Source organism: Neopelma chrysocephalum, unplaced genomic scaffold (assembly GCF_003984885.1).
Source record: "Neopelma chrysocephalum unplaced genomic scaffold, ASM398488v2 Primary Assembly neopelma1_23b, whole genome shotgun sequence".
Classification (NCBI taxonomy): domain Eukaryota; kingdom Metazoa; phylum Chordata; class Aves; order Passeriformes; family Pipridae; genus Neopelma; species Neopelma chrysocephalum.
Window position 1 is genome coordinate 11,113,920 of NW_020897692.1, and position 12,596 is coordinate 11,126,515.

Here is a 12,596-nt window from a genome sequence, read left to right on the forward strand (position 1 = left end):
CGCACATGAAGGAATTTCATTTCTCAGATGGCAAACAAAAACCCCCACGCCCTTTCAAGAATGTGATGTCAAGAGAAAACCAATGATAAATACAGAGCACCCACTCCTGGACAAAAAGTTCACAAAGCAAAAGCATTTATGAAAGATCTGTACTTCAAAGATGGAAATCATTTGCATATTCTGATAAATGGGGGTTTTTTTAGGACATGCACGCTGGGCTGCTTACAGTGCGGAATATCATACTGAATGACAGGACTGAAGAACACAGAACTGTGTAAGTTTGATCACTTGCCGAACTGTGTTTAACATTTTTAAAGTATTAACAAGGAGTAACAAAGGATAAAAGGATAGAACTCTATAGTATGTTAAACATGTTTTTTGTGATGCCTTTCAAAGTTTTTCTGGTAAGGTAGTAGTGATAACCACATGATGGATTAGCGTTTCTTGACCTTTTGTACTGATTATCCCAGCAGAGATATACAGGAACTACCCAAGGATGCCGCCCTTGTGACAGCATCAGAAAACAATACAGAAGTACTTCAAGAGGTCTTCTTTACTTAAACCAGTAGCAAAAGGAACGCTACAGAGAATGGGGGCACTTTCTTCTCAAGGAGACAGGAACCTAGTGACAAAGGACCTGAAAAAAACTGAAGAACTTGATCCTTTTCTTTCTTCCATCACCTCAGATTTCACTGCTAAGTCCTTCTGACCTCACAATTCCCCAACTCTACCAGCAGAATCTGTAAGAATACAACATCACCCATTGTCGAGGAAGGTATGATTAAGGAGCGCTTAAGCCAGTTGTACATGTAAAAGTCTACAGGATCAGACAGAATATATCTGATGATGTTGAGGGAGCTTGCCAATGACACAGTTAGGACCCTCTACATTATCTTTAAAAGGTCATGGCACCAGAGAGGTTCCCAAAGACTGGAAAAACATCACTGCCCTTCAAGATGGGCAAAAAGGATGATCTGGTGAACTAGATTTACCATGCGGGTGCTCAAGAGTGGACCAGGTTCACCTGGGAAGCAATGGAGACTGGACAAAGTCCAGTCCCTAAGCAACCTGCTCTAATTGGGCTTTGTTTGGACATGATGTTCTAACCCACGTGATTCCCACCAGCAGACAAATAAAACCAGTGACTGTTTGTAGGTACAAAGCATCACCTAAGGCAACTGCACCACCATTACAAACACATCCAAAATGAAGTAGCTTGGTCGCTCTTCTTCTTTTCCCTCTCTGAATAAGTCTGACACCCACTCAAACTTTCCACACAAGTAAAATAATTTAAATAACATCAAAAGCAGGTTCCAACAATAAATGGGGAAAAAAAGTAACAAACGAAAAAGTAATTTTTTTCATCTCTAGCATTATGAATATAAATAATTCTTTACTTACAAAAGATCACTATTGCTAGACTGGAGATATACTAAAACTCAGAAAGGAAGAACAAAGTTTCATTGTTTTTGTAGGAAAGGTAAGTATAAGAGCAGTATCTTCCTATTTTATAGATAAAATTAAAGGATAAAAGGTTAGTATAGGCTAGGAACAATTTCTGAACTGTCAATTTACTCACAAAATGTGAAAAAGTATATAAAGCTAAGAAGCCATTTCAAGAAAGATGACACTTGAACAAGAATTCCAGAACACAATCTCTGTGGCAAATCAGTATGTGATGTTAATCATATATGATCGCAAATTCTGAATACTGGAAAAGTTTTAGAAGATAAGCAAAACACAGCAGGAAACCTTACAGTATATTATGCATCTGATTTGCACATTCCGTTATGCACCATGGGATCCATCTTCATATAAAACCTAAGCTTGTGCAACCGAGAATACAGCAGCACTAAACAAACAGCAATCTATTTTTAAAAAGTGCTAAAAGGCAGTTACATACAGAATAAGATTAATAACCTAGCCTAACTACCTTGAAATTAGGCAAGGGACACTTTGAAAAGGTTTCCACAGTTGCTGCAATAATTGGAACATCAGGTTGAAATAAAGCATGTATCTACATACCAAAAGGAATTAGGAAAAAATATCAAGAATTTGTACTATTTAGCACTTCTGGATTTATCCTGTAAACTTTCAAAGATTATGTCAGATAGATATCATCCCCTGTATAAAAACATACAGAAATTAAAATCCACAAAGGTTCTATGATCTCTACAAGAACTTAACAGGCAAATGCAGGAATGGTTTGTGTTGGAAGGGACCTCAAAGATCATCTTGTTCCAACCCTGCTGCCATGGGCAGGGACACCTTCCACTAGACCAGGTTGCTCAGAGCTCCATCCAGGCTGGCCTTGAACACTTCCATGAGAAGTGCTTCCTCCAAAACAAGTAACTTTAAAATGTAATTAGAGCTGAAAAAAGCAAGACACCTCTTTGATGTTATCAATTGTTCAAAATTCACATGAAATGGACAGCAAAAAAAGCACACATAAAGAAAACTCTCAGCAACTTTAATTAAAAAAAAAAACCTCAGAAGTGTGGTCACGTGAAAAAGGCACATTTCAGAAAAAATTGAGTAGGGAATGGATGATGAAAGAATTAGTTAAACTCTAAGTGGTTAGAAAAAAATTTGCATTTGCCTTTCTGTAAAGGCCTGAGTGTGTCCTAAATCGCTGGCACAATTCCTTGCACAGCCATACAGTACAGACCCACACACGGGGCCTGCCAAGAGCTAGAAAGTCACCCTGCAAATTCACATACAGTTAAAAATCAAGTACATTATGTCTGTTAAAAAAAAAGCAAACAAACCAGTGAAATGCAACACAAATATAGGCAAGAGTCTCCTGCTCGCACCGTACACTATATATTTCCACTTCCTTTGCAATTAGAGATCATTACATCATGCAGTGAAGCATGATGTATGTAATGCAACTCCAGTACTGCATCAAAAGCACTGAAATCTTTCTAATGGAAATACCAAACTTCTCCAAAAGTAACAATGAGTTTAAGGAACTCTGACAACTGCTAACTAAGCCACAGTATGCTAAAATTCACTAAGCAGCCTTTATAAAAAATAAAGCTAAAAAATAACTTTAACACCCCTTGAAAAACAAACATTTTCTCAGTAATTCCTTGTAAAAGCACTGAAGATGAAGAAGTGCTATGAATCAACTCATTTTTAATAAATAATAGATGCCAGCCTGCTAATTGCACCTAGTTATAAAACTACTTTTCAAGAAATAGCCCTCAAAACACAGCTGAAGCAAAACATCCACCTTCTTAAGAGATGATCCTGCAACCAGAAATGAGTTTCAGCCACTTCCATCCAAACATGAAGAATCTCCTTACCTTGATCTATTGGTTCTTTCTATGTCAGGGCACCGTCTTTCTTCCACCTAATGAGCAGAGCCTTTTCTAAAAGTCTTTGCTAGATGACAACCTCTTTATCAATGACAGATAATTTTTTGTGGTATTCATCAGGTAAAGCAGGTAAAGATTCAGGTACAACATCCTTGCCTTACAGCAGAACTATTAAATCTCAATTAAAGGTTTTCTGTCCCACTGTGCCAGCTATATGCAATCATAATAACCTGGACCAGAGTAGTTCTGAAGTTCACTTTTAAAAGTTTAGTCCCAGTTGTAAAGGATTCTTAAATTGTTTCTTAAGCAGTAAGCCTTGGTAGAAATACAGTTACAATGGACTCTAGTAAATGTTTCTGGAGAAAGTGAGCCTCAGAAATTACAAAGGCAATTGTAAATATGAAACTTAACATCTACTGCATAGTTCAAATTCTCATCTAATGGGCTCTTGAACAATCTTTCTGTTAGACTGGCGTATTAAATTCTGTCATCAGCAGGATATTCATATTTTGCTAAATGAGCCATAAAAACTGGACATGCCAAACCAATACAACATTATATCCTAAAACATTAATAAAAACACATCAGGAGAATGAATTTTAGTACAAATGAAACAATTGTATGGCACTGGATAAAAACACGCTCATGAAAATAACAAACATTTTGCAGCTGTTTCTTACAGACATAAATTTCTAAGATTACATATTATTAATCATGTATTATAGTATTATGTTTTACCACACCAGTAGAATATTATTAGTATTTATCATTCCTAAAACATTGTTGTGGCAAGTCTTACAATGAAAACAACCAACCAACCAAAATCTCACAAACAAAAACACAGGGAGACTTTGCTCCAGCTCCAGCTTATATGGTTTGAAAACAAACAAACAAAAACCCAGGAAAGCTTCACACAGTTTCTGAATCATCACTTTTCTTTATTTATAATCACTCAAGATTCAGTCAAAGAAAGATATCAAAAAGTCTTTCACTCCAAATTATTCTTTTATAGAAATTCTGAGGACACATTCAGAAATGTTTCCTTGACTCATGCAACCCTCATAGCACTTGTCCATTAACAAATACATTTTAAACACCTGTTGACCAATCTGGGAAGAATAACCACAGTCGAGTAATTTATTCCCTCCAGTCTCCAGCCTTCACTATAAACTCGTTCTTCACAGAAGTTAACCAGTTATTTAAAATAATTGCACTTCCCTGAACTGAATAAAGCTGCTGTTAAACTTTGGAATAGATATTTTTTGTATAAATTATGTATAACACCTTCACCTGACTCAACAGATCACCAGGCAGAGATGAAAGGGGGAATGTCCTACTCTTCTCACAGAGTCTGTATGCTCTCCCAATCCAAGGCATTGTCCTGTCTCTACGGTTTACCCTTCAGTGAGAAAATTCAACAAAGGTTTGGCAAAGTGCCAGTCTGCCAAGACAGTACACAGCAAGTTCAATTTCTTTGGCAATCAAGTGGTAAGTCTCAAGGGTGGGGGAGAGCACAGGCAGCTCTGCTTCCAAATTGGAGCTGCACCCACTATGGAACTGACATTCATAAGCAACTGACTTGGCCAAAAGAAGACACCAGTTTTTACTTCATCACAGTTTAAGGTCAGCTTCACCTGAAAATATTAGGCATACTAGGCTGCTGAATACAGTAAGAGGAAGCTAAGAACACATGCTGTTTAAAAATTAAATGTGTAAGATAAACTGCCAACAGATTTAATTCTACTAAGTGAATAAGAATAGTAATATTTTTACTAATGCTTTAATTTTTTACATTTTAAGTAAGTAAGCAAGTACAGAGTATAAAACAGATTTTAACCTATATAGGAATGCCTCTACCTTAAAAAAATCCTCCAAATTGGAAACAAATAGGTGCTAAAACATGCCAAAAGAAAAAAAATTTCTCAGTGTGCTCCCCTCACCCCCAATGCAAGCACCTTTTAGAACAACCAAGTTAAAAGAACAATTACATTTGCCCTTTTTCCCCCCAAAAAACAGAATTTGTTCCCAGTATGTCAACAGTCTCCCTCACCACAACACCTCCTCTTTTATTTATCTTGTTTTCTCAGTCTCCTGCAGTCTCCTCTCTTTCTCAGTCTCCTCTCCTGCTCTTAATCTATCCTGCACACTCTTCCACTCCTTTCTCTGCATCACACACAGATGAAGGCATACAATGCCCTGATTCCTGAGCGCTCCAGCTGCCCTGACCCCTGACTGCCCAGTCAGTGTATGGTACTACCACCAGCTAGCAGCAAACTCAACCTTGCTGAGGCAACACTGGAACCTTCTCTTCAGGGGCACTAATTTTGACTTCTGTTTCATGGAAGCTGCCAAGTTTCATGAAATTTCTAGCTATTTACCTCTGAGTCCTTTACTCCTCTGTAAACAAAAGGGTTTAAGTTTCGGGAAAATAGAAGTTACACTACTGTGTTTGTTACTCATAACAAAGCACTAGCCAGGGACCAGATTTTTTACTATGACGGTGGTGAGACACTGAACAGGTTGCCCAGGGAGGCTGTGGATGTCCCAACCCTGAAAGTGTTCAAAGCCAGGTTGGATGGGGCCTTGAGCAGCCTGGTCCAATGGAAAGTGTCTCTGCCTATGGCAGGGGGATCGGAACCAGGTGATCCTATCAGTGTGAAGGGAGGAGGCAAAATTATGAGAGGTGACTCAAAAAAATCCCATATTCTTATAAATCAGTATTTAAAAGTGACAAGTTTAGTGGTTAGTCTCACATTATAGGACCTGCTACAACACAAAACTCCTCAGTTATCTCAATTAAGAGACAAAGCTAAAACTCTATAGAAGTGATGAAGTTTGATGCTGCATCAAAATTCATGCAGAGTCTTCCAGAAACAATAGTACTGAAAGCCAAAGTTGCTGTTGAAACCATCACAATAAATAATCCATTTTGCTTTTTTCTGGTACATAAAACAAGAAGCAAAACACTAAAATATCTAAATAGGCTCATCATAAAAGTATCTAGCAAGCATCACATTTGCAAGCTGCTGGTTTATGTTTGCTATCAAACCATATATTAATGTTACTACTTACGTTATTACTATTCGTTTTTTTAGTTATACTTACATAAAGAAGAGTATAAGGATCTCTTCTAGCAACATTCTCATTTAATTTCTTTTTTTGCCACTAAAACCCAGTATAAAATCTGTACTTTTTCTGAGGAAAGAGTAGTGCTTTACTACCAAATCCAAGTGCCAGAAAATAATGGATGAGGCATCCCAAACAAGACAGTTATTCTTACACCTGAAGTTTCTGTGTCCCACTTTGTGAAAAATTCTTACAGCAGAAGTTACTTATGAAAAACTACAAAATAATAATAAATAATAAATAAATAATAAATGCCTCCTAATGAAAACTAGAAAATTGCACTTTGGATGCTTTCCATTCCAAGAAGCTGAGGACAAGCCTGGACTCCTAGAATCCTACGTCTCAAAATTAAGAAGGTGATGATGTGGAAGAGGACTGGAGCACAGGCTATTACTTTAGAACGCACTGCTAAGCGTATTACAATGTATGTTATAGAGCAGTAACTGATAAATTAAGTTTCTTTTTAGTATCTTTCTACATGCTTTAAGAAGCACCTTGTCTTTCTTAATATTTATACCACCTATCACCCAAGTTTGTCCAGAATATATAAAAAATACAAACAGTAAGAAGATATTTTCAATTTAACTTTTCTGAGAAATAGTTCTCAACAAGTGGGTTTCTTTCATAGAAAACAACCTGTTATTGAAGTCAATAAGAAGGTTCCTTATTCTTAAAACCACTGGAAAGGACAGCTGAATAGTCTTTAGGTCTAAGAAGACACATGTGCAGTGCTGCAAAGAAATTATGAATGGATCAGAGGACTGGGAGACATAAACAAGTTATGGAAGAATCACAAATTTATCACTTTCAGATAGAAGATTACTCTTAAGAAAAACAGAAAAAAGGAACAGAACGTGTCTGGACATTGATGGGATCGATGCAAACCAGAGAATATTCAACAGGATTAAGCAGCAGTTTAGATACAGAGAAGAAGGTCAATGGCACCTGAAACATCTCTTTCCCTCATTTTCATGCTCATCGTTATTTCCACTAGATCATAAAGCACCAGAGACTACTTCAAAGATAATTACAATTAATAATTAAATTGCACTGTTAAGAAAAAAATAAAGAGTTGTGGTAGATAGAAAATTTCAGTGTTCTACCTGAATATAAACTCCACTCTACCCTCCTAATTTGTATTGCTCCAGCCAGAGATTTTTCAATATGATTAAAAAGAGAAAAAACCAAGGAGAGGAAAGGCTGACCACCAGTTCAAACGGCAACTCTATGACTCTACACTAATACACAAATGCAGTGTGCTTCCGTACCATTCCAGAATCTCAGCTACCTCTAAGAAAATACACGAGTCTACAACCCTTCTTTGGTGAAAACAATTCTTTACATATGAGCTGAAAGAAGAACAAAGCAATCTTCTGGTGTGCTCTGGCAGACAACTGTGAAGTTTATACTGCTGCTGCTATTGGGTAGTCCGCATAGTTTTCTCTATTGTTATTAGGAAACCTGTAGCCAAAAAAATGGAATGAAAATTGAGGACATTCCTGTCACGGTATTGCTGAAATCCCTCAGCAGCTCTGAAGGTAGGGACTGGCAACATTCCTTAGAAAGGAGATCCCCAAAAGCAAATTCAATACTGGTTCTTGGTGTCACTACTGTAACCACCAGAAGACTGAAATAAGAAACAGGAACAAATAATATATTTCTCCTTTCTTTTGGAAAATACTTTGAAGTTTATCTGTTACCTATGGCATGGAGAAACTTTAAATTTCATGCTGCAGAAGCAAAATTACAATTTCCTTGCAAGTCAGTAATAGTGAAAGAGGCAAACAACAAGTGTTCCCACAATTTTTCTGCAGGGGTAATGATCAACAGTACTCTCCCTTTCCACATGTTTAACATGCCTCCTCTAAATCCAAGTGGATTTGCCTATCATGCTCTATATTTTAGGTGTGATTATCAATTAAAAAACACAGGAATTGCTGCAGATGGAAATATCAAACGTCTAAACTTGTATTCCTCCACATCAGGAAAGAATTCCCATGTAACAGGACTACTTTGTTAGTGTGAATTTCTGCATATTTGGCCCATAACTTTGAAACATTATTGCAGAAAAGTAAATTCAGCACGGTCTTACTAATTCCACTTGCAAATTACATTAAATAACAAAAATAAGGTACTTTCCACACTTATAAATTCTAACAGTCCTGACACTTCAAGAAGAGTAATCATGCATGTCCTGTATATCAATGTATATGTGATATGTATCAACTATTAGCACTGCTCCAGAATAACAAACGCAGCTTTATAAGAGTCCAATATTATAGTCCTGGGGCCTTTTTCACATTTCCGCTAAACGGTCTATACAATACAGCATAAAAAATGATGACACATTAGATACACAGGATTGGACGAAAAACATGTACTAGTATGAATCACTGTGCTCAGAACAGCATTACCAGAAAGGCAACAGATAAATCATTCAAGGAACAACCTTCCAGAAAGAACACTTTGTTTTCACTGGAGAATAAAACAATAAAAATATTAAAGGAAGCACTTTTACAGCAGACTGATTGACATATTTCTTCATAGTAACATCTGTTACACTAAATGAGTGAAAAGCAGTATCTTACTAGACATGGGGAGTCAAAATCAAAATTCTGAACTATCAACTGGAAAGCAATTTATTTAATTTAAATGTATGTTTGGCCTGACTGGTATGACAGCACTGACATAAGCATGACAGCACAAGAAATGTCTATGTACATGTACATATACACACACACACACATATAAAGGTACATATTTAACCAGCACAGTTTTCACCGGACTGAGTTCAACTGGTGATAGATCTAACATCCATTTGGCCTATTCTTCATCCGTTTTACACACTTAAGGCAGAGATGGGCAAAGAAGTCCTCCTCCTCCTCCTCTTTGCCAGCCTTTAAGAAAACACTTCCAAAAACATCAAGTAAATACTTTTTGGTTGTTGCTTACACAGACTTCAAGAGAGTCCATGAAGTATACACACTGAGACTAGTTACAGATACAACTCTAAGCTCATGTATTAATCATCATCCTGAAATAAAAGCTGCTGTATTTCCAACTCTATACAGTTTTATCCTCATTTTTGTCCCCGTTATACTCGTTCCACAAGTCTGGCACTCTCATGCTTGTCTAGCTTTTGGATAACCGTGGTTCTAACATCATTAGGTTGATCCAATATGCTGGTGCACATTTCAAGATTGCATATCGCCAAAAAACTCGTGTGTGTGTGTGTGTGTGTGTGTATATAGCTAGAGATATATATCTATTTATAGATGCTCTATGCCTTTACTTTTTTCTATAAAGTAAACATCCCGAATAAGTACCTCTCAAATAACATCTGAAAGCCTTCTTTTCCCTTTGCTTCAAATCACTACAAAGTTTAACAGCTCTTACTAGATCTGCTCCAGTATTATCATTCCATTTGGACTTGGACCACTCTCAGAAATTTTCTGTCACCACCATCCACATTAGATTTTCTTCACACATGGGTGCACACTTGCATACTCTTAGCGTTTCTATAACATCATCAGTCCTGAAATTAACACATCAAAATGAATGTGCCCCCAAATAATGGGGAAACACAAAACCAGCTGATTAACTCAGTTTACCCAGCATGGAACACTGAAGCTTCAAAAGGGGATGCTATCCAGTTAGTCCTGCTGTTGGAAAGAGAACTCATAAGCAAAAAAAGTGTGGGAGTTGCATATGAAACCTGTCTTTTCTTGAGTACTTGCTGGCTGGACAGGTGGCCAAGGTGCACTTAGACAGTGACTAGTCATCACCTTGACACTTTCAGCTGCCTGCACAAACCTCACTATATTCTGTGCAGAGTTCACAAAACACAACTGAGTGACTGCATTTCACCACCAAACCCTTTAAAGGTATAAGGGACGGAACATGACAGCTGTTATTAACCAGAAAGAGTTTCTGAACATCAGAACTTCAGATTAATTATTTAAAACAACAAGCAGTATTTTGTTCACACAGTATGTCTATTCCAGAACATGTAATAAAAAACCAAAACCCAACATCCTGCAGCAAGAGAAAACCTGCAAGAGGTATGTTCTGTGTAATAGAGGTATTGCAAAATCTCCAATGCTAAACTTATCCCTCTACTTGAAAAACTCTACTTACGAGTAGTTCATTTCTTTAACATATATTTCTCTTTGTTATCATCATGGTAATTGGGCAGAATTTAGCAGACTATTGACCTATGCCATCAGGAGATGTGATTATAGCAATTTTGCAAGACTACAACAGCAGATTTTTGGATGTATCAGTGAAACTGTAAGAGCTCAACAGCTAAAAATATTCGAATTTCAGGAGACTTTTTGCATTTTAATTAAAAGCTTTACAGTAATCAAAAAATCCTCAAAACAGCAATAACAATCCACAATAACATCAATAATTTTGTTCATACAACAGAAAAAAAAATTAGGGCTTTACAAACGCTAAAGGTTTCTTTCAAATGCAGATGATAAGGTTCGTCATCACTTTCGTACCAAAAATGTAAGAATGACTCCCTCTCAAAATTAACCTCAGTCCCAAACCTTTAAAGAAGCCTTTCAGAAACACTCATTTTATGGTGAGGCGAAAAAGTGCGGGCTAGGCCGGGGCCTGGAAGCGGACTGGAATCAGGGAAATACAGCCCTGGCCTCCACTCCTCGCTCAACGCTAACCCTGCCCGGCGCCCCCCGAGCCCACCGCCCCTGGAGCCACGACTGATTCCTCCCGCTGCACCGAGCCCGGGCTGCTCTCGGCGCTGCCCCTACAAAGGGAAGACACACCGCACTCCCAACGCCTCGGAACAGTAAAAGAAAGAAAGAAAGAAAAAAGAGAAGAACCAAATCGCCCTCATTAAGCCCTCCCTCAAAAGCAGGTCTCTTTACACCAGACCTAACCACGGCACCCACCCTTCCCCCACCACGAAGCCACCTCTCATTGTCGTCGCCCCCAGAGGGGACCCATTACCCCCCTCCATATACACACACACGCCCGCCTCCCCCATTCCCCAGTCTGTGCCATGCCCCTTTACTGGTCGCCAGAAGGGAAGCGCAGCCCGCGGGCCACATTCCCCCCGTCACAGCCCTGCACGCACCTTCCAGAAAGGAGCTGTCTCTGCAGCCGCCGCCGCCGCCACCGGCCATCTTCCCGCTGCCGCGCCGCGCTCTCTCACTCCATCGCCCAGCGCGGCGGCGGGGCCCGGCCCTTCCCCCGGCCTGCCCGCCCCCACTGCGGAAGGCTGGCTGACCCGCAGCGGCGGCAATGCCGCCGAGGCCCGGCCCTCTCCCGCTCCCCGGGCCGCGCTGCCTTCCGGCCCCCGCGCAGGAGGAAGCGGCGGCGGCGGTAGCGCGCCCGCTCCTCCCTCAACGCCTGCCGCCGGCACCCCCCGAGCGGCTCCAGCCGGGCCCGGCAGAGCGGCTGCCGATGGCGCCCGGCGGGGCCGATGGGCCTGGCCGGGACTCCGCCGCAGGCGCCTCCGAGAACGCGGGTAGGACGAGGGGACGGTGCGCGTAGCGCTGCCGCCCCTCTCTTCCATGAACGGCACTTCCCTGCCCGGACCCGCGGCTCTCCCGGCCCGGGAGCTGCCGGCTTTCTCGGCCCCCGGACGATAAAATGGCCGCAGCAGCGCTGAAGCCGGTAGTACCTCGGGCTCTCCCGCTCCCTCCTCGATCAGCCTGGAGGCAGCAGCTTTTGGGAGGCGAGGAGGTGGATCGGATAAAATGAATGGAGTCTGAGGAGTGCAGGAGTCCATTGCGCAGCGCTGGGGCCCGCTGGCCTCTCACCTCACTCCCGCTCCGGCAAAAGGTCTTGCCAAGCTTCAAAGACTCCTATCAATCATAAAATCTTCTGAGGCCTGATCAAGGCATATTTAAATCCAAAACTTGGATTTTGCAAAATGTGCTAAAGTGAAATTGCAAGTCATAGCCCCATGTACATTTGAATTGTAAAAATCCTTTTTTAGTATGTAAGGTTTTACATTTTAAAAAGCTGTCCCATGAAGCCTAAGTAGCAAAACCATGCATACTTTAAAAACTCCAAGGTAAATTATGGCAGTCTAGAGCTATGGAAAACCAGATGCTCCTTTCTGGGACAGGTTCTTTCATCTGGGATTCTAGTGACTGTAGAATTGGGAAATGTTCATAT

General features: G+C 40.0%; 1 protein-coding gene across 2 annotated transcripts in view; it reads right to left on the reverse strand.

Moving 5' to 3' along the window:
• Positions 1-11,698, reverse strand: part of SENP6 (SUMO specific peptidase 6) — a 78,050-nt gene extending 66,352 nt beyond the window's left edge. For both annotated transcript variants that reach the window (XM_027697052.1, XM_027697043.1), the window contains exon 1: positions 11,548-11,698. In XM_027697052.1, the coding sequence (XP_027552853.1) occupies positions 11,548-11,596 (49 nt within the window). In that variant the 5' untranslated portion in view covers positions 11,597-11,698. The remainder of the gene's footprint in view (positions 1-11,547) is intronic.
• Positions 11,699-12,596: the final 898 nt, after the last annotated feature.